Genomic DNA, 20,170 nt, shown 5'->3' on the forward strand with positions numbered 1-20,170 from the left:
CTCCTATACATTATCATTTTGTTAATGTTGCCAATCCAAACAAAAGGCATTAGAATTTTAAACATAGTTTTTAAGGTAAAAGACATTTTATGAAGGTTTGACCTTATTTGACCTTGAAGAGGTCAGAGGGCTGAAGTGACGGGATATTTAGCGTCCCCATATATCATTCGCTGTATCAATATATGTTGTCAATAGAAACAAAAGAAGAAAGAAACATAGTTTTAAAAAGCTCTACATGGCATTATTATCACTTTGACCTTCAAATCATTCTGTTGACCTTCAGGTAGCGGTCAGAGGTCAAAAGGGACATTTTATATCTTTGCTCTGATATGTTAAAATATGTGATATTTTAAATCTTTATACGGTACTTTCTATATGTTGACAATACAAACCAGCCATCCACCATCCATCCCACTGGTGACATCATGGCTAACACAGATGGCAGTGATGGAATGCACCCAATGATACTATAGATTCCATCCCATGAAAAGGGGTAAAGAGAGGGGGAAACAAAGAAATGAAGAAAAGTGCAGAGAGGTGGAACCACGCATTAGAGGGCCATGCAGAAAAGACCCCCCTTGGGGGGTCAGGTTGGGTTCAAGCGCAACAAATTACCTAAATATGGTTGTGAAAAGGCCTTAGAAAAAAAGGTTTTGATGGAAACTGCAGAAAGTGATAATAACGCTCAAAGAAAAAGGGGGGAAATTTAGGGGCTCTGCTGTGCAGACACAATGTCACAAACCTGTCCATAATTTCACTGACTACAGAGGATAAAAATGGAAAAAAGTGTTAAGTCCCTGCTTTTTAACTTGCTCGTCCCTTTTGTGCAGTGGGAGGGAGTGGGATCTATTGAAGGAGCAGAAAGAAAAAGTGGAAGAAGTGGAGAGGAAGAAAATCAGAATACAAAATTTTCAGCCTGAGTGGTTTTTTCCAAACAAAATCTAAAAAGCTCTGAAACACAATGGAGTCCCCTTTTCCCCCCTCTCTGCTATGTGTGTGTGAACATACATAGGAGGTTGGTTGGTGGTGGGTTACCTTTTCAAGAGTGCCCAGCAGTGGACGTGTTTGGCATTTGCGGCCCTTGTTGCTCAATTGTATGTTCGCCACAGCAGCTGAATCTGGGCGCCGCCTGTGACCCGTGCGGATGCTTGTATTTATTTTTTTCCCTCCCAGTCCTCATTCAGCCGATCAGTTGGAGGGTGGAGTGAAATCAAAAACAGAAATTATGTCTGACTTCTCCTCCACCCCGACCTGCCTTCAGAGATCAGTCTCTCTTAGTTCACATCTGTTTGTTGGCCCTTCGCCCCAAAGGCAGTCAACATGGTTGCTGAGCACTGCTGTTAACTAAACCGGCTGACTGGCAACTCAATATGTTTCTTACATAAGTGGAGAAAAAGAAGGAGAGAGGCTGTTTCACCTGTAATAAGTGTATGAGGAGTATGCGGCGCACATGGTCAACATTGTACTCACAAAAGGCAGCTCCATGGGGTGGAAACTACAAGAAAAAAACAACATTTAGCAACATTCACAGGCTCAGGCACATGAAGCAGGGCTATTAACAAAGTGATGTGCCAGGAAAAAAAAGAAACACTTCTTTAAAAGGCTCAGCACATCCCTGCTAACTCCCAAATATATCCTCTGGGCTTGCATTTATTACTTTCAGACCAAAAGTCACAGCCTGGTCGGCCTTTACTCCACACACAGAGGAGAGCCATAAAGACTGGATGTGTGAGTTTTGTTCTGCGTGTGTCAGTATGTACAAATACCCAGATTGTTTGTGGGTGTGCATCTGTATTTATCCAGGTGGTGGTAACGAGTTTCATATCTGAGCGCTTGCTCACATATCTAAAATATGTTTATGTGGTATTCTAAACTGTGTCAGTGCCTCGTGTGTGCGTGGAGGCATGCGTGTGTGTTTGTGTGCATCCTGACCTCAGGGAGGTTATGGCTGTGGGTCCCACTATTTCTTTCCATTTAGTTTCCACTTCACAGCCTATAGCACACATTAGTCTCACAACCCCTGGGAAATGGCGCGCGCACAAACATAGTGAGAAACAGACTCTCTCTCACACACACACACACACACACACACACACACACACACACACACACACACACACACACACACACACACACACACTCGCACCACTCAGGGGGCACAGAGAAAAACACATTCCTGTATAATAAAGTGACATAACTTTTGTTGCATGACTGATTAAATGAGTAACTGTACATGCCAAATGTATGTATGCGTATATAACTGTATAGGCCAACTTTTTACATTACTGGCAGTATAAATCTGTGTAAAGAATGCAGTGGATCAGGAAATAACTTGTTCCAAGGACCTTCTGTGCTACTGTCCACATCCCACACTAATAGGAATTACAGTCTATAAAATGTTGCAAATTAGCAGCATTCAAACACATTTCTTTGTATATGTAACTAATATGTCTTGTATGATTCGGGGTAGCATTGCATCTAATTTCATGCAGTTTTTCATTGCCTTATTTTTCTGTTTTTTAAGTTTTGTCAGAAGGTAAAACCCTTTGTTTGAACCTGTGCATGTGCATCCTTAAATGCACAAACGTGGGAGGCATTGTTGTAACCTGGAAATCACTCCTTTATGTTCTGTAGTTTTTGGTTACTTCGTAACTTAAACTAAACATGGATGAAAAATAGCATTTAAAAAAAAGAAATCTCTTGACAATTGCATTGAGAGCACATTGTAGCTTCAAGAATCTGCTGCAACAAACAATTTGACATTAAGGACTTAACATCATCTTATCATAGAGTGCCAGAAAGTTTCAGTTTTGAGGGAAACACAAATTCTTATCATGTAAGAATGTCAGGATTTGAGAAACTGAACTTAGAATCACTGATAATCCCTCCCAAGTCCAAATGTCTCAGCAATTATGGACGAAAAGTAACAAGCAAACTCTTAAAGGCTTGCCAACATTAAACTCTGATCAGGAGCCAGTCCTCGCTGACCTTTTCCTCCTCCTTTGGCCTTGATGGTGATGGAGGGCCAGCTCTGGCCCAGCACGGCCAGACATATCAATACAGCGCCCAGCAGAAAATATAAGCAAAACCTCAGTCCAACTCCTCCTCCTTCCCCTCCCTACTCTCACATCCACATACATACATCTTAACAGCAGACGCTTTAAGGAGTAAAGACAAAGAGACAGCTATCCATGCGACAAAACCTTGTGCCAGGGCACCATCTGCTCATCCGCTCAGTGGAAGTGGTAACTTCCAGGGCAGTCAAAGACAACGCAGGAAGATTGAGGAGACGGGGCTCCCTTTTGACCGCTGTGAAAGAGCAAGGGAGTAAAGTTTGAAACAGAAAGAGTCCCGGCAGAAGGCTACCAGCCGAGCCAAGCAGTAGCAGGAAGCGAGCGCCTTGTGTGTCCTGAGATTTACGGTGACTGGTCCATCCACCAACCACCTGGACCTGCATAAATAAATTTAACCAGACAATTCAAAAACGGGTATTGCTGAGTGGAATCAAACGATGAAGGAGGAAAGACCATTTCCGCCCTCTGAATAGAGGCAAAGATGAATAGACTGAGTCACATGATAAATAACTGCATAAATTCAAAATCATCTTCTGGATGAGAACATGGTCTAACACGGAGAGACGGAAAAAAAAAGAGTTCAAGGAGAGGGAGGGAGGGAGGGAAAAAACACAAGTGACAGTTGGCGATGGGAGAGCAAGATACACACACACTTATCTGTTGTTGCCATCTCTAAGACACAATTGGCATCACTGTCCACAAATGCTGAAGACAACAATCCCAGCCATGAGAAACTGTGTGTGTGTTAGCTGCTGTCTGCCATCACTGCTGCAGGTGGCGTACGATCTACCTGCAGCTCTGTGCCTCCATTACGCTTTTCAATGTGTTAAATCATCATAAAGAAGCAGTTTAAGTAAAGCACTCACTGAGCAGTACAGCAGAATGGCTTCAAACGCTTTGGGTCGACAAAATTCAGTTTAAAGATTACAAATGATAGAATTTTAACTTCTCTCAGGTGAGATGAATAGCTAAAGCCTGCACTGAAACAGTACAATATCCTGAATTGATCCATTCACTTTACTTTATTATTATTAGCCTTCAAACCGCTGCTGGCTGCGAGGAGTAACTACAGAAACACTTGATTGATACTTCAGTTGTTTCCTCTATACTTGCCTGCTGTGTGCGTGAGGTCTGTAACTTCCTAGTGGCCACAGAGTGCCACTTACATCTCAGTTAAATGCAGGCACATGTAGCCAAGAGTATTCACATCTACCTCTTGACACAATCATTTAAAAATCTCCTGTTGAGCTACAGCCAAACACACAGAACTTTTTGGTTTTCTTCCCCCCCCCCACAAATACCCGGCAGTGCCAAAGCAATCAAACAACTGACTGGCTATCTGTCACTGAGCTGTAAACTCTCCAACACAAACAAACAATTTTTGAAAGCCAAAAAAAATACAAAATTATATCTCCATCCTCCAAGCACCTTCAAATGTTTGTGCGGGAGAGACGCTGATAACGGCGCCCTCTTAACTTCAGACGGTGTGTTTGCATTTTAGCGGGGATATACATCTTAAAAGGATGCGGCAGTGAGAGAGACAGAGAGAGAAAAAAATGTCAGCGGGGAGGAAAGCAAGGCTTCAAACAGGCAAGAATGTCAGATGAGAGTTGGAGCTCAGTTATCGCCGTCTCAAGACGGACTAAAGGGAGAAAGCCAGAGAGAGAGAGAGAGACGGAAGGAGAGGTGACCGGACTGCCAATGACGCCAAACCTCTATTTAAAGCTTCCCCAACAGTGTAGGCCTGACACTGACACATTTACCTCTTGGCCTCATGTTTTATCAGCAGCCACCTCCTCTCCAAAAACAAAACAAAACAAAAAAAAGTGAATCCACTTTTACTGTTTTCAGCTCTTGCAGAGATCAGATAGCTGGTGAGAGTGTGCTGAGAGGAGAGCTTCTATGCCTGCAAATGAACTTTGGGGGCTTTTGGGACCGTGTTTAGTTGCTAATGTGTAGTTAAGCAGTGCCATTGTGAACAGCAGGGGGTGACAGCTCCGTCTCCTGCACATAAACACCGACAGGATAATCACCCTGGTGGGGAAACTGCGGCCGTTTTTTTTTTTTTTTACTCAGCGAAAAACCTGTGAATCCTAATCCCAGGTTACAAATTTCAACATAAAAACGGGAGAAAAAGTAGGAAAGTATGAGCACAACAGCCTACTTTTGAACACATAACAGGTTAGAGTCCTGTGAATGATCCCCTAGTGAAATGAAGCCAAACCACCTGGCCTCCAAAGGGGAGCCAGAGGGTGACTCAACTGGTGGTCCAGCAGCTGCATCCCACCAGCGGCCTACAGCTGAGATGTGTTTGCATCCGCATGTTACTGCTTTTAAAAAAAACACGAGTGTGCGCACACGTGTTTACTGAACAAAAATGAAACTTACCAGGATCCCAGTAAACTGCTTCTCTTCCATCCTTCAGGACCTCGTCGGCAAAGATCCCCTGCCTCTCTCTCTCTCTCGCGCGCGCTCTCTCTCTCTCTCCCTGTGTCTGGGATGGACTCGTCTGCCTCTCGCCCAGCAAAGTTTGGAGTTTTCTGAGGTGGTCGAGGTTCGCTGGAGCGTCTTCACCCCCGTCGCGTCGCTCTCTCCGTCTCTGTCCCCCCTTCTTCTGTGCTGCTTGCAAGTGTAGCTGAAGTGGCGTCGCTGCTTTGTGCTAATTCTGCCCTAATCCAGAAACTTTTCTATGCTGTGAAAAGAACACGTGACAGGCAGAGAGGGGTGGAGGGAGAACAGGAGTTGGGGGGGAGAAAGGGGTAGGGTAAGTGGGGAATAGGGGGGGAGGCAAAGCAACACTTTTTTTTAGTTTCTTGTCCCCTTTGGCCATGTTCAAAACAGTTTGTCAGTCTTAGTACATGACCTGCTCTGAGGTCAAAATTTTTAAAACCACACATCAACTGTTTATGGTGAGAGTTAAAGAAAAGGTGGGAATGTAACTGGTAAAGCGTCAGTTAGTGAGGATGCAGGCAAATAATTCAGAAAACATGTAGTGACAGATTTGCTTTTTTTTTTTTTTTTTTTAGCAAAGCAGCTGCCATAACAAAGTGCCCTTTTGTGTAAAGAGATTAACTGTTAGGGAAACGTTTAGACTGCCCACTGACTACTGCTGTATGGAAGCCAGACTGGGAAAAGAACACTCAGCCTGGATCTGGAAGAAAAGTGGCCGAAAATACTTTGGATTGAAAAGTTTCTGAAATGTGCATCTGGGCACTTACCTTTCACTGCATCCCTGCACGCATGTTGAGAGCAAACAACATCAACAGTAGTTTATAATAGATATACACCTATAAATACTACAGCTACAGATTCATCTGCAGCTGTTTCTGCTCATGAATTAATTACTGATTTGGTCTACCAAACCTGAAAAAGCCAGTCTTCCCAGCAGCTTATATTTCTCCAACAGTCCAAAACACAAACAGATATAAACTAGACATCCCTCAAATCTGAAGTATGTCTCCCTTTATTTGGCTCAGGGAATAAAAAAAAAACTTCAGTATACTAAAAGCGCTCGTGAAAAAAGGAGAGAAAAGGTGGCCAAATATAGCCACTCTTTACTGTTACAGGCATTAAAAAAAAAAAAAAAAAAAAAAAAAAAATCCCCCACACATGTACACATGTCACATACACGGGAGCCTACAGGGACTGGAAAAAAATGCCTCCCCCTGGGGTCAACCATCATACGCATCATGATGCTCACTGATAAAAAGATGGGAAGAAACAAAACGAGGTTAAAAACGGATCCTTACCATCCACAATATGATGTCTGAATAGAGAAAAACCACACAACCAAAACACAACCTTGTACGTGAGGAAAAGGGCTAGCAGCTCGGCCGTGAGAAACTCACTGACACAAAGGCTGAAGTCTTTGATCAAATCACCGTGCTCTGGCTCCTTCTCACTGGCTGGGTAATGTATGTACATAAGGTAAGAGTTGAGCCAAGCCTATTGGGCAATCCGGGGAGGCGTGTCAGCAAGAGGTTACGTCCAACTTACTCTGAAACCTGACGTGTCTGTTGGCCCTTGTGAGGTAAGTAGCTTCCAAGCACAGACTGCATAATGTCCCACAGTACCGCCTTGTCCCTAACATGAAGTAATCTTATCAATAAAAAAAAATAAATGCCAAAAACCGTCTGATTATTGTAAATGTGAGAACTTTTTTTTTTATTTATTTATTTATTTTTTTACATGAAGTGTTTTCTGGTTTTGAACTTTATATTACTTTCCACAGAGGAGCGGATTAATGGATTAACTGAGAATGAGAATTATGTTATTTCCTGCCCCATTCACCACTAAGTTGCTTGTGAGGGGAAAAAAAGCAGAAATATCCATAACCAATGAGCTTGGCAAGAGGGGCTCAGGAGGTGAATCTTGAAGATAAAAAAACAAAACGTTTTTGGTTTGGACGACGTTGGCTCTTTAGAGAATTTAAACATTTCCCTTAGTAAAAAGACAGGCTGCAGACTGAACACTAATACGTGCCCCGACTACACCACAAAAGGCCAAGGATGATGCAAAGTATTTTCAGAGCCGACTGCTTACACAGCATTAATGATAAACCCGGTAAGAATGAGCTCCTCAGCCTCTGGTTACCTCTCATTTCTTCCACCCTTGTATGTAAAATTACTTGGACATCTAAGGAATATTAAAAAAAAAAAAAAAAAAAATCAGTTATAATGATGAATATGAGCTTATTGTGCACACTGACATTTTTAATTTGAGGTTATTCACGACCAAATTAGAGGGAGGGTTTAGGAATTACAGCACTCCAAAAGTAATTGGAAAGTTGACTGAAAAGCCATTTCGTGAGCAGGTGAGTGCTATTGTTTAGTTATTTCTTCATAAATTAAACAGGTCAGGAGTTGTTTGCAGGATGCATCACAACATCAAGTCCAAATAAAGAACACTCTCTAAGAGTTCGACATATCACAATCCGAGTCTACAGTACTGAGATGTTGTATGAAGAAATGCATAGGAAGTTACTATAAAGAGCAAAAGAATCAAAAGCCTGCAGAATAAAAAGGGGTCAACTTTATAAAACATAAAAAGAGATCATTTCTGGCACAGAATTATCTGTAAAAGCTGTTTCAGTACCATTCAAACTGATCTGTATGCATGGCCATACAGATCAACAGCTCTTAGTTTGTTTGTCGGTTTCCAATACATGGTTCCTGGTTGATTTCTCAAGGTTTACATTCTCAGGTTTTCCTATTTTTGCAATTGAGCTTTGTTCCAAGTTATAGTTTTGTTTATACTTAATTTCTTAAAATCATTTTATATTTTGCATTTTGGCCTCTATCAAATAAACTGTTTCCCTTTTGTAGAAACCAGCCTGCATTTTGGGTCCTCAACTTCACATAGTCTTCAGGACCTACAGACAGTGACAGTATGGTCTGACCAGGCACAGCCCCAGCAGACACAACCTGTTTACATTAGAGGAGTTCTTCTGTTAGGTAGCCAGGCTCCATGGATAATGGTTTTCTGCATTCACCGCCCAAAAGAAACAAGATGTTCAGATCCAGACTAACTGGGTAGTTTGTGCTACTCCAGATTATGTGGATAATCCAGAGTCTGTGCAGGATGCCTCCGAGACTGTGCCTCAGCTGGTGACTTTCATTTGTCCCGAGCCTCTAGTGTATCCGAAGCCTGAGCAGGAGCTGCCAGATCCCGAGCCAGTGCAGACTGTGTGCCCTGCACAATCCCAGCCAGAGGAGACTGTGTGCACTGTGCAGCCCCAGCTTCCAGAATCTGAGCCCAAGGGAATTGTGTTGTTTGACCCCGAGTCTGAACAGACTAAGATTGAGCCAGGATGACTCTTTTGTGAGCGGCTTCCAGCTCATCCACCTGACAGTCTCCTTTGTTGAGAGTCATCTGCTGATCATCTGTTTGGCCTCCAGAAGGTCTCTTTGACCACTACTGGACTTCAGATGGTCCCTGCCTCTGTTGTTAGTATCCTGCCATGAGGGGGTCACCCTCATTCGTAAATGCCAGCCTCTAGAGGGTCTTCGTCTCCATCACTGGCCACCTGGCCAGAAGTGGCGATATAGCCCCCAGAACACCTCAGTCACCACTTCTGGCCACCTCTGGAGAGGTCCCTCTGATGCCGCTGCCCACCTGCGGGCCAGCCTCCTGAACTGCTTGGTCTTCAACGCTGGGCCCCAAACAGACCCTCAGAAGCATCCTCCTGCTCAGCTCTGCATTTGGGTCAAACTCCTGAGCGAGTACTTACAAAATTAAAAGTCTTATTCGATTTTTTACAAGGCTACTTTACAGTTCTAATAGAGTTTTTTTGTGTTCATATTATTGCGTGAGTAGAGTCTTTAATCAATGAAAACATGAGTAAATTAATAAGTAGTTAATAGAGGTAGAAGCTGAGGATGGACACTTTTCAGCGACGGCAACTACAAGACCCTGGTGAGTAGCAGTGTCAGCCCGTCTCTCCAGTCCAGAATAAAATACCTCAGCATTTTTGCTGTCAGAGGATGAAGTCCAACGTTTCTTTTTTTGCAAAGATTAGAGAAAAATCAAAGATTTTCACACTTGTGCCCAAGTACATGCACTACTTTTATGTTGAAAACAAATGCATGCTAATACATGAAACTAAGATAGCTAACATGATTAACAATATAAGAAAAAGAATCTGGATTTCATTGTGAATCCCCAAATGTAAAAGAGTAGGAGGCTGCCTGAAACTGTGCAATATATAGTTTGCCTTAAAGCGTTGGGTTGGGACAAAATCCTTCTCAAACAAAACCCGACACTCTGGGCCTCTCCTTGCCTTGATTTATGACCTCTTGACTTTCCATATCTTTAAATTTAAATAAGTTCATAAAAGTGACAGACGACTTATGACAGAGGTCATGGCAAAATAACAAGTGAGTAATAATAAAGAGGGTTCAAAAGTCAAGGCTCAGGGTTTGCTCTTTGCTTTCAAGTTAATTCCATCAAACTCACAAAGCAAAAGAAAATGTAGTTAATATATTTCAAAGATAATCCACTTATCCTAAATGCTGCATTAGAATTATGCTGTTTATCAAGGTGGGGGGAAAAAGCCATGATGGCCCTGGATAGTTACACATTAAACACTATGCATAGGCAGTTTTCTTTTTTTGTTGGGGCCCCATTGATCTGGGGATAAAACGGCCTGCTGAGTCAAAGAATTGGAAGGAACGAGGTTCACAAATGACAGATAGTTTGTTGTAATTACATTTTTGCTGAGCCATCGCTTCAGCAAATAAAAGAGCTAAGGTGGATCCACGCAAGAAGAGCTCATGAATTACTTTCCTTTATTTACCAGACAGATGCACCACCAGCCTCCTGCGTGAAACAGTCACACAACCTGTACTTGATTTGTACACATCTACACTGTAGCACTGTGAGACACGACGTACAACGCAGTGGATTTAAGACAAAACAGCACCCATTATTATTGTTTAGAATGCATCATATTTTTGCAAATCGGCCGTGTTTACTTTCAATAAAGTCAATATGCAGCAGAATGATTGGAGCTCCACAAGCTCCGTTTTGTCATAGCAGGCAGTCTGTTCCTCACAACTAAGACATTGTGAGGGTACTCAAAACAGCGGTAACTATGCTTGGGCCTTTGTTCAGCATCCAGTAAATCGAGCCAGCAAACTATGCATTACTTGTGGACTGCAGAAAAAAAAAAAATAGGGATTCTCACAATAAGGCAATGGCATTGGGAATGAGAAGATATGGGATTTGTGAAGCACACAACGTGATTTATTATTTCTGTATTGTGGCATTTAAATTATATCGTCTGCTGTTGCACACTAGTTTGAGTGGAAGGAGACTGCTGCAAAAACACAGAAACATATCATCAATAGGAGCAAATCTCCTGCCAAGACAACAGGTAAAATTAGTGCTAAATATAGAAATGCAGATAGCAGAGAAAACCTTTTCTGACAACAATCAGTGAGAAGCAGCTGGTACAATAAAAACACACACAGGCATATACATACCTGAAGAGGGCCTGACCTCTCTTATCTTAATGGAATGGAGACTTTGGCCCAGAGATAATAACGATTTAAAGGACCACAAATACACATCGCTTTACAGACATATGCCACAAAAGAAAATGCTCACATGATCTCATGTCATATGAGAAAGGTTGTATCAGTGGGTAATTAAATATCACTCTAATTACTGTGATCTATTAAGTGTCTTTAAGGTACACTTATTCCAGTACAGTAAAGTATAAATTTTATGCCCCTTTCTCTAATTCCCTTGATTGTGAGGACTTTAAAATATCTCATCATTAGCATACATGTCTGCATCAAAGGATTTGGGTAATCTGGAGAAATCTTGGTGTGCAAGAGGTAATGCCAAAAATCAGTATTGAATGTTCATGATCTCTGCACCCTCAGGTGGCACTGCATTTAATAAACAAACAAACAAACATGATGACTGAAATCACTGCATGGGCTCAGGAACACTTTCGCTTCATTGTTTGTGAACATAGTTCACAGTGCCACCCACAAACACAGGTTAAAGCTCTAACATGCAAAGAAGAAGCCATATGTGAACATGATCCTGAGACACTGCTATCTTCGCTGGGTCAAAGGTCATCTAAAATGGACTGAAGAAAAACCGGAAAACGGTTCTGTGGTCAGATGAATTAAAATTTGAAACTAGAGATGGACCGATCCGATAGTACGTATCGGTATCGGTCCGATACTGACCTAAATTACTGGATCGGATATCGGAGAAAACTAAAAAATGTAATCCGATCCATTAAATATCACGAAAGCACCTCACAAAACTTGCAACACTCCGTAACTCACCTCAGAACGTTAGCACGTCGGAGCAGTATGCATCACGTGATAGAGCGGCTGTGGCATGCGGGACCTGTCGGTGGTCTGGATAGCATTTGGAGCTTCGCTAGCAACCCGGCATTTCATCTCCGACAAAGTTATCCCGAGAGAAGTAAATGTTTGTAAAGCATTCCTGCGTTAAGCTTAACAAACGACTGCCTCTCCTGCTGCTACTTCAATCATGAAACTGCTTAACGATCAGCTGATCGGCTTTTCTGTCGCGAGTCCGTGTCTCTAGTTTGCTTTTGGCCTATTTTGCACCAGAAAGAGGAAACCAGCGGCTGAACAACAGCAGCACGTTTAAGCTTGATCAGCTGTTGTTAGAATGTATTTAATATTACTTTCTACTCGAGGATCTTTTCTACGTAGCTGACGGCTGGTAACTGTGCAGGGGCGGATCTAGCAAAGTTTAGCCAGGGGGGCTGATAGGGCATTAACAGGGAAAAGGGGGCACAAAGACATACTTTTCTTTCTTATTCTCATTTAAAATGTCTAGCTTTTAATAAATAATTATCTGACACCCAAAGTTTTAATTTGATGTAAAATGAATAGAAGTCAATTACTGTATATAGTAACTATTAAGTCTTATATATATATATATATATATATATATATATATATATATATATATATATATATATATCCTAGTAAGCTATAGTACTTTTTCCTTTGGGAAGGTACCATCTGTGCAGTCTGCAATTTTGTTGAAGAAAGATGTTGAATCTATTTAATATTTCTTGAAAAATAATTGATTTCTGTGCATTTTTTTTTTTCACACTGCATCAAATTAAGGTTGATTACGTCGATTAAGCATCATGAGGTGGAGCGTGAGGGGTGGTTCCCTATTTTTTATTTATTTATTTTTGTTGTTGCTGGGAGTTGGAACCCTATTAGTTAGGTTGCTTAATATTTATGCTAAGTACTCTTTAAAATACCAGAATAGGGAGGATGGTGTAGGTTTAAGTTTATTAGATTGATCAGTATTGCTGAACTATGAATTTTTTTTTTTTTTGCATACAGGTATAACAGAATAGCTTTAGTGTAGTTGTTGTTTTAAACTTGAGTATGAACTTATACAAAATGCAGCAAGATATTTAAAAAACAGTTTTGTTGATTAAAAAACACTATATCGGATTCATATCGGTATCGGCAGATATCCAAATTTATGATATCGGTATCGGTATCGGACATAAAAAAGTGGTATCGTGCCATCTCTATTTGAAACAGAGGCCACATCCTCTGGACGACGGGGACAATCTGTCTTGTTATCAGTATTCAGTTTAATAGCCTGAATCTCTAATGGTATGGACGTACATTAGAGCAGCGGTCCCCAATCCCCGGGCCACGGACTGGTCGAATTTTACCGGGCCGCGAGAGTTGAGGTGGGTGTGAAATTTATGGTTTTCAGGTTTTTTATTGTTATTTTTTTTTAAATCGTTTTTATTGTTAATCTTCTTTTTCTTGGTACCGGTACTGGTTTTATTTTGTTGTATTTATCCGTGACACCTTAAAGGCCAGTCCATGACAATGTTGTCGGACATAAACCGGTCCACGGGGCAACAAAGGTTAAGACCGCTGCATTAGAGTCTGTAGAATAGGCAGCCTACACATCTGGTGGATAGCCACTGACAATTAATGCTGAAAGTTATATGCAGGTGTTAGAGCAACACGTTCTCATCCAAATTACTTTTTTTTTTTTTTTTTTTTTTTTAAGCGAAGGCTTTGGATACTTCAGCAAAACAATGCTAAACCCCATACAGCACCCATTAAAACAGCATGGCTTCAGAGTCGGAGAGTCTGGGTGCTGAACTGGCCTGCCAGAAGTCTAGGCCTTTCACAGCTAAAAATATTTGGATTATCATGAAACAATAATTATAACAAAGACGAAGAACCATTGAGCACCTAGGATCTTTTATCAGACAAGAATAGGAAAACATTCCCCTCCCAAAGCTCCAGCAAGCGGTGTCCTCAGTTCCCAGACCTCTATGGAATGCTGTGTGTGCTGGGAGGTGGAAAATGGTGGAGCGGCCACAGCGTTTAAGGATTGGAGGAATGGCTGTTACTTTTACTATACTATTTTTTTATTAGTCCTTTATTTATCCAGGTTAAAAAAAAAAAAAAATCTCACTGAGATTAAAAATGTCATTTCCAAGAGAGACCTGGCATCATACTAAAAGATAAGAACGCAATGCTGAAATGGAAACTGCGTCAAGGACGGAAACAACTGCATTATACTGCTGATACAACTTGAACTCCTGCCTCTGAGTTGTCATTTTCTGAATTTTCAGTTTGTATCTCTTCTTGCGTCATCTGTGTGTTTATTGGTGTAGAGATATTTGTAGCAACTGTAGCCATCCTTACTTACTCTGTCAACTGTGTTTTGTCATACAGTAACTATATGTTGGGACTCCTTGTGATTGTACATCTCAAGCAGTTTATGATAATAAATAAACTCAGTCTCTACTACTTCCCAGCGTAAAAAGTGCTTCAAAAAGTGCTTTAGTCTGACTCCTGAATGAATGAAGGTAAATATTTTACATTTTGATTGTAGGAGATGCACTGAGGCCAGGTGAATAAACAACTCACTTGCAAACATGCATTAATGAACAGGAACACAGCACAGTATAAAGGTGAAAGCCCTGTTGAATTAATTTGTGATAAGCCTTGAAACATCTTTCTATTTGTTATATTTCTTCTACAAGCTGCACTGAATTTAGATGAATAAGAAGGGTTTTTTATTTTTTATTTTTTTTATTTTTTAGGCGAAAAGGTTTTACATTATTAGGAATGTTGCGCAACATGAGTGTGAAAGCAGTGTTATCCTTACATGAAAGTGTAATAAAAAAAACAAAACTGTAAAATAATCATGATCTCTATATTGATCAAAAATAATCATTTTGGTCATAATCGTAAAGCCCTACCTACTGACCATCAAGTTCTCTGAAAATAGCATCACCATTCCTGGAAAACCCCTCAAACATTAGTGCAAAAACAGTAAGTCTTTGTTGATCCCTCATGAGTGGATGAAATATACAGGGTTGGCCATTTATATGGATACACCGTAATAACATGGGAATGGTTGGTGATATTAAAGCCCTGTTTGTGGCACATTAGTATATGTGAGGGGGCAAACTCCTCAAGATGGGTGGTGACCATGGTGGCCATTTAGAAGTCGGCCATCTTGGATACAACTTTTGTTTTGTCAATAGGAAGAGGGCCATGTGACACATCAAACTTATTGGTAATGTCACAAGAAAAACAATGGTGTGCTTGGTTTCAACGTAACTTTATTCTTTCATGAGTTATTTACAAGTTTCTCTTTGTTCACAGCCATCGACATGTTGAAGAGGTTAACACGTGAGGAGCGGATCGAAATTGTGTTGATATCTGGTGAACGCAGTAACCGGGTCATTGCAGCAGATTTCAATGGAAGACATCCTACGAGACCACCCATCTCCCATGCTACAGTTAGCAAACTGCTTGCTAAGTTTCGTGAAACTGGTTCAGTGTTGGATTTGCCAAAATGTGGACGCAAGAAAACTGTCACTAATGAAGAAACATCAGTGGCTGTCCTAGCTTCATTCAGCAAGAGCCCACAGCGTAGCACTCGCTGCATGTCACTGGAGAGTGGCATTAGTCGAACATCCCTTCGGCGGATATTAGCTACTCACAAATGGCACCCTTACAAACTCCAGCTACTGTAGCATCTCAACGAGGATGACCCAGATCGGCGCACAGAATTTGCAGAATGGGCAAAACAAAAATTGGAACAGGACCCTCAGTTCACGCAGAAGATTTTGTTCAGTGATGAGGCAAACTTTTATGTGAATGGTGAAGTTAACAAACAAAACCACCGCTATTGGTCTGACACTAACCCACATTGGGTGGATCCCTCCAAGACTGTTGGAACAACAAAAGTGATGGTTTGGTGTGGTATATGGGGTACAACGATAGTGGGTCCATTCTTCATCAATGGAAACCTCAAGGCCACTGGATATTTGAAATTGCTACATGATGATGTGTTTCCCTCTTTATGCACTGAAGCTGGCATGTTCCCTGAGTTTTTCCAGCAAGATGGTACACCACCACATTATGGGTGCCAGGTACGAGCATTCCTAGATTAACAGTTTCTTGGAAAGTGGATTGGTCGTCGTGGGCCAGTTGAATGGCCCCCAAGGTCTCCCGATCTGACCCCCTTAGACTTTTATCTTTGGGTTCATCTGAAGGCAATTGTCTATGGTGTGAAGATACGAGATGTGCAGCACCTGACACTACGGATACTGGATGCCTGTGCTGGCATTTCTCCTGCGGTGTTGCTATCAGTGTGTGAAGAGTGGGAGAAGAGGGTTGCATTGACAATCCAACACAATGGGCAGCACAATGAACACATTTTATAAGTGGTCAGAAACTTGTAAATAACTCATGAAAGAATAAAGTTACGTTGAAACCAAGCACACCATTGTTTTTCTTGTGACATTACCAATAAGTTTGATGTGTCACATGGCCCTCTTCCTATTGAAAAAACAAAAGTTGTATCCAAGATGGCTGACTTCTAAAATGGCCACCATGGTCACCACCCATCTTGAGGAGTTTGCCCCCTCACATATACCAATGTGCCACAAACAGGGCTTTAATATCACCAACCATTCCCATTTTATTACGGTGTATCCATATAAATGGCCCACCCTGTATATCCTTTGATGAAACTTTATTGCTTGATTTGATGTCTTATCAGCTGCAAAAATTTGTATTGTTACATCAGCATTTTTGAGTAAGAGTTTGGGGGTTCTGTGTATCTGAGTTCTTCTTAGCACAGAGACCTTTGATGTTGTGTCTCGAATGAAGCTTTAGAGGTTACAGCTCCGAACACTCCTATTACCATTGTGACCACCTTGGACTTCCAATAGTAGCTGAATAGCGTAGTGGCATTACTCTTTTTGGAACAATAAGTCAGCGTTTAAATTCCAGCCAGGGCAGGGGTCCACAGACTAAGATCCCTCATGCTAGTTGTGCCTCCCTCTGCTCATGAGTAAGAGATAAAAAAACTAAAGCCATCGTGACTCAGATATCACCGAGCTTAACAGAGTTTAGGTCAGATGTCAGTGAACCAAGGCATAACAGGCCCAGTTATAATCTGGACACAAGTTCAATTGAGATTTTTTGGCATAAACAAGCCAGTTGTGCTCAAAACCTGTCGAACATGGACAAATTCTGCAAAGAAGAGTGGAAAAAAATCCAAAACAGTGTAAATTTACAGTTTCTGTCATTTCAGAAAGAATTTTTTCTTTAAAATGAAAAGTAAGTCAAATTCTTTTGGGAGTTGAATAAAATATGCAGGTTTTTGCTGTGGATTTTGTGAAAATATGTCAGTCCAGCAAAAAATGCAGGACATAAGCAGGGTCGCCATAATTAGTAATTTCCCCCCCACTTTGAGCTGCCTTTGATTTCCTTGCAGATTATTTTTGCACCAGATCCACTTGGGCTCTGTACAAAAAACACCTGATGTTTTTCATGACATGATCTTTGAGGACAAATACCACAAAGCAAGAGTAAAGAGGAACTTCGGTGCCCCCTAGTGGTGGTAACATATATTGTGGCTAGAATCCATCCACCCTTTTAAACCAGTCCAGTGTCATCTCCTCCACTTTAGGGCGGAGTTTAACAAAAAGCTTTTATGCATTACTTAACGGTACCATCAATTACTCATTTTGATCCTACTTCAAAGCAGCTGCAATTACAGCTATTAATTACAGAGATCTGTGACACCACAGCTAACCCGCTGATGTTGTGTTGCTACTTCTCTGCATACCTTTGCTCAGTTTTCTTTTGTTTTTGTCTTGATGTCTTTCAGTGCGTAAAGCTCATCTTCTGCTCTAGTTGTCTGGGCATTCCAGACATCTGGACATGTCCGACCCAACGCTTCACAAAAATAACACTGAAATATCTGAGAGCATTCTGTGAAAACTGTCTGATGCAAGCCATGGGAAAATTCCACAGTTACAGGTATTCAAAGCTATAGACAAATGTGTTGCAAGATACCTTAAAGCACATGAAACCCTTCTGTGACACATGACTGACATCTGGACTGATAATCAGTGCCAAAGGATACAGTTTTTCTATAACTTGATGATTAAGTAACAAGGTGAAACATGGATGATGATTGAGTGAACATAGATGAATGGACCACAGACTTCTCAAGCTGTCACACAGTTTGTCAGATAACATCCAAAAAGGCACCAACATCACCACGGCAACTAACCAGTTTTTGGAGCCAGCCCTGCTCAGTTTTTATAACCTACTACAATGCAGTTCTTCTGCAACACTTTTAACCCCAGAGTTACCATTTAGTTAAAGATTAAGTGAGCAACAACATGTTTTTAAAACAGAGCATTGACATATTATCATAACCTTTTTTATGGCATACGTGTTAAGACTTAACTACTTCCACATCCAGCTGACAGTTTCTTTAATTCATGTTGTCTATTTCATTCATATTGTGCCAAATCACAACAACTGTTGTCTCAAGTAGAGAAAACCTAAACAATCAGACGACCCACTATGAGCAAGCAATTGGTGACAGCAGGAAGGAAAAACTCCCTTTCAACAGGAAGAAACATCTGGCAGAACCAGGCTCAGGGAGAGGCAGCCCTCTGCCATGACCAGCTGGGGATGAGGGGCAGGAGACAGAAGAAAACACATACTGTGGAAGAGAAATTCATAATAACTAATGATTAAATGCCGAGTGGTGTATAAACACATGGAGAGTGGTAAGAGGCGAGTGAAGAAAAAAAAACACTCATGGAAAGCCCCCAGCAACCAAGGCCTAATGCATTTAACTTTGAAACTGTTCAATTCCAGACGGGTAGGATTTCCTTTTCATATATGAAAACATAAGGAACCAATGTGACAACTTACAGGTAGGGTTTAACTTTACAGAACCGGTGATGGGGAACAAATTTTATCACTTATAACTTTATGAACTATTTAATAAAGTAGGAAAAATGAAGGCTCGTGTTAACTATTGGTAGCTGGTTTACCACTTGGCAAATGTTAGAGCTTCCTCCTACACTACCACTTCCCCTTCAATGTTCAACAAGAAACTTGCAGGTAAGCCACTGAATAATAGCTTAAGTACACAAAGCTATTCATTTTAAAGTTTAAATGTCCTTAATTAAGCTATCAAAACAGGTTTGTCAGCCCTGTCTAGACCCCTTCTCCACTTTGTATAACCTGGATTGTTCAGATGCACACATGTTTTGTAGAAAACCTGAACTCTTTAACAGAATGAGACTGTGTGTCAGGAAGTGCATTATGAAACCATGTGAGCAAGAGCAACTCACTGATGTTTTTCATGTAAATGGTTAGATTTGACAGTTCAGTAGTCACTACCTATAAACATTGTTATTTAGCTATGAGGATGTGTTGGAGACATAACAAAGTTGGAAAAGCTTAATTTTCATTTTCTAGCATTAAATTACCACATTATATTGTTGAAATAACACTCTTATTGGTAATTTACTTTTCACTAGCTTTTAAAACACTCAAAGGAGGGCTGGACTTGTGATCACGGTAAAGGAACCCATGTGGCCTAGAGAGCAGTGCCTCGGGAAAACAAATAGAAAATGTTAAAGAAAAGTACTCTTTTGTGGGAGTAAAGATTCAATGGAAAAGGGTGGCATGTCTTTTTATAGTGGGCTGGACTGTTGTTAATGCATGCACAGTCTCTGTTGACATACTACACATTTATCATTCAGCCCAACAAACAATTTGAATAAGTTGTGACGATGCACTTGAAGCATACAGAACACATTAATTCTTTACTGATCAGTGGGAAGCTTAGACTGCATTGAAAAACTAGAGAATCACCATTGATGACACAATGATTCATTTTATCATCAATGAAACAGCAACTCTTTATTTGATGTTTATCTTTGTTTATGTAAAACTGAAAGTTGTCTCAATTAACATCATCAGGGATTTGATACTTTTAATTTTCTGTATAGAAATTCTCTGTAAATACTACTACTGCTACCACTAATAATAATAATAATAATAATAATAATAATAATAATAATAATAACAACAACAACAACAACAACAACAACAACAACAACAACAACAACAACCTGGCTTGCTGTAATATTACAAGAAATGCATAATTTTTGTGATTTTCAGGCCATTACAGCATTTATCATCAGTAATAACACTAGAAGTTCAATAACCATTACTTGAATTAAATAAATGTAACATTGGCATCTTACC

At 40.8% G+C, this 20,170-nt stretch overlaps 1 protein-coding gene across 3 annotated transcripts in view; it reads right to left on the reverse strand.

Annotated features, from left to right (window-relative positions):
* The window catches only part of slc6a9 (solute carrier family 6 member 9), a 98,581-nt gene that overhangs the window by 76,056 nt on the left and 2,355 nt on the right, over positions 1-20,170 (reverse strand). For 2 of the 3 annotated variants that reach the window (XM_085390308.1, XM_085390306.1), the window contains exon 2: positions 5,463-5,766. In XM_085390308.1, coding sequence (XP_085246434.1) covers positions 5,463-5,492 — 30 coding nt within the window. In that variant the 5' untranslated portion in view covers positions 5,493-5,766. Of the gene's footprint in view, positions 1-5,462; positions 5,767-6,823; positions 6,905-20,170 lie in introns of those variants that run through there. The other variant, XM_085390307.1, reaches the window with a different exon arrangement.

The sequence above is a fragment of the Rhamphochromis longiceps genome, linkage group LG18 (genome assembly GCF_057381845.1).
Source record: "Rhamphochromis longiceps isolate RC_006_pf linkage group LG18, R_longiceps_female_GT1.1, whole genome shotgun sequence".
NCBI lineage: Eukaryota > Metazoa > Chordata > Actinopteri > Cichliformes > Cichlidae > Rhamphochromis > Rhamphochromis longiceps.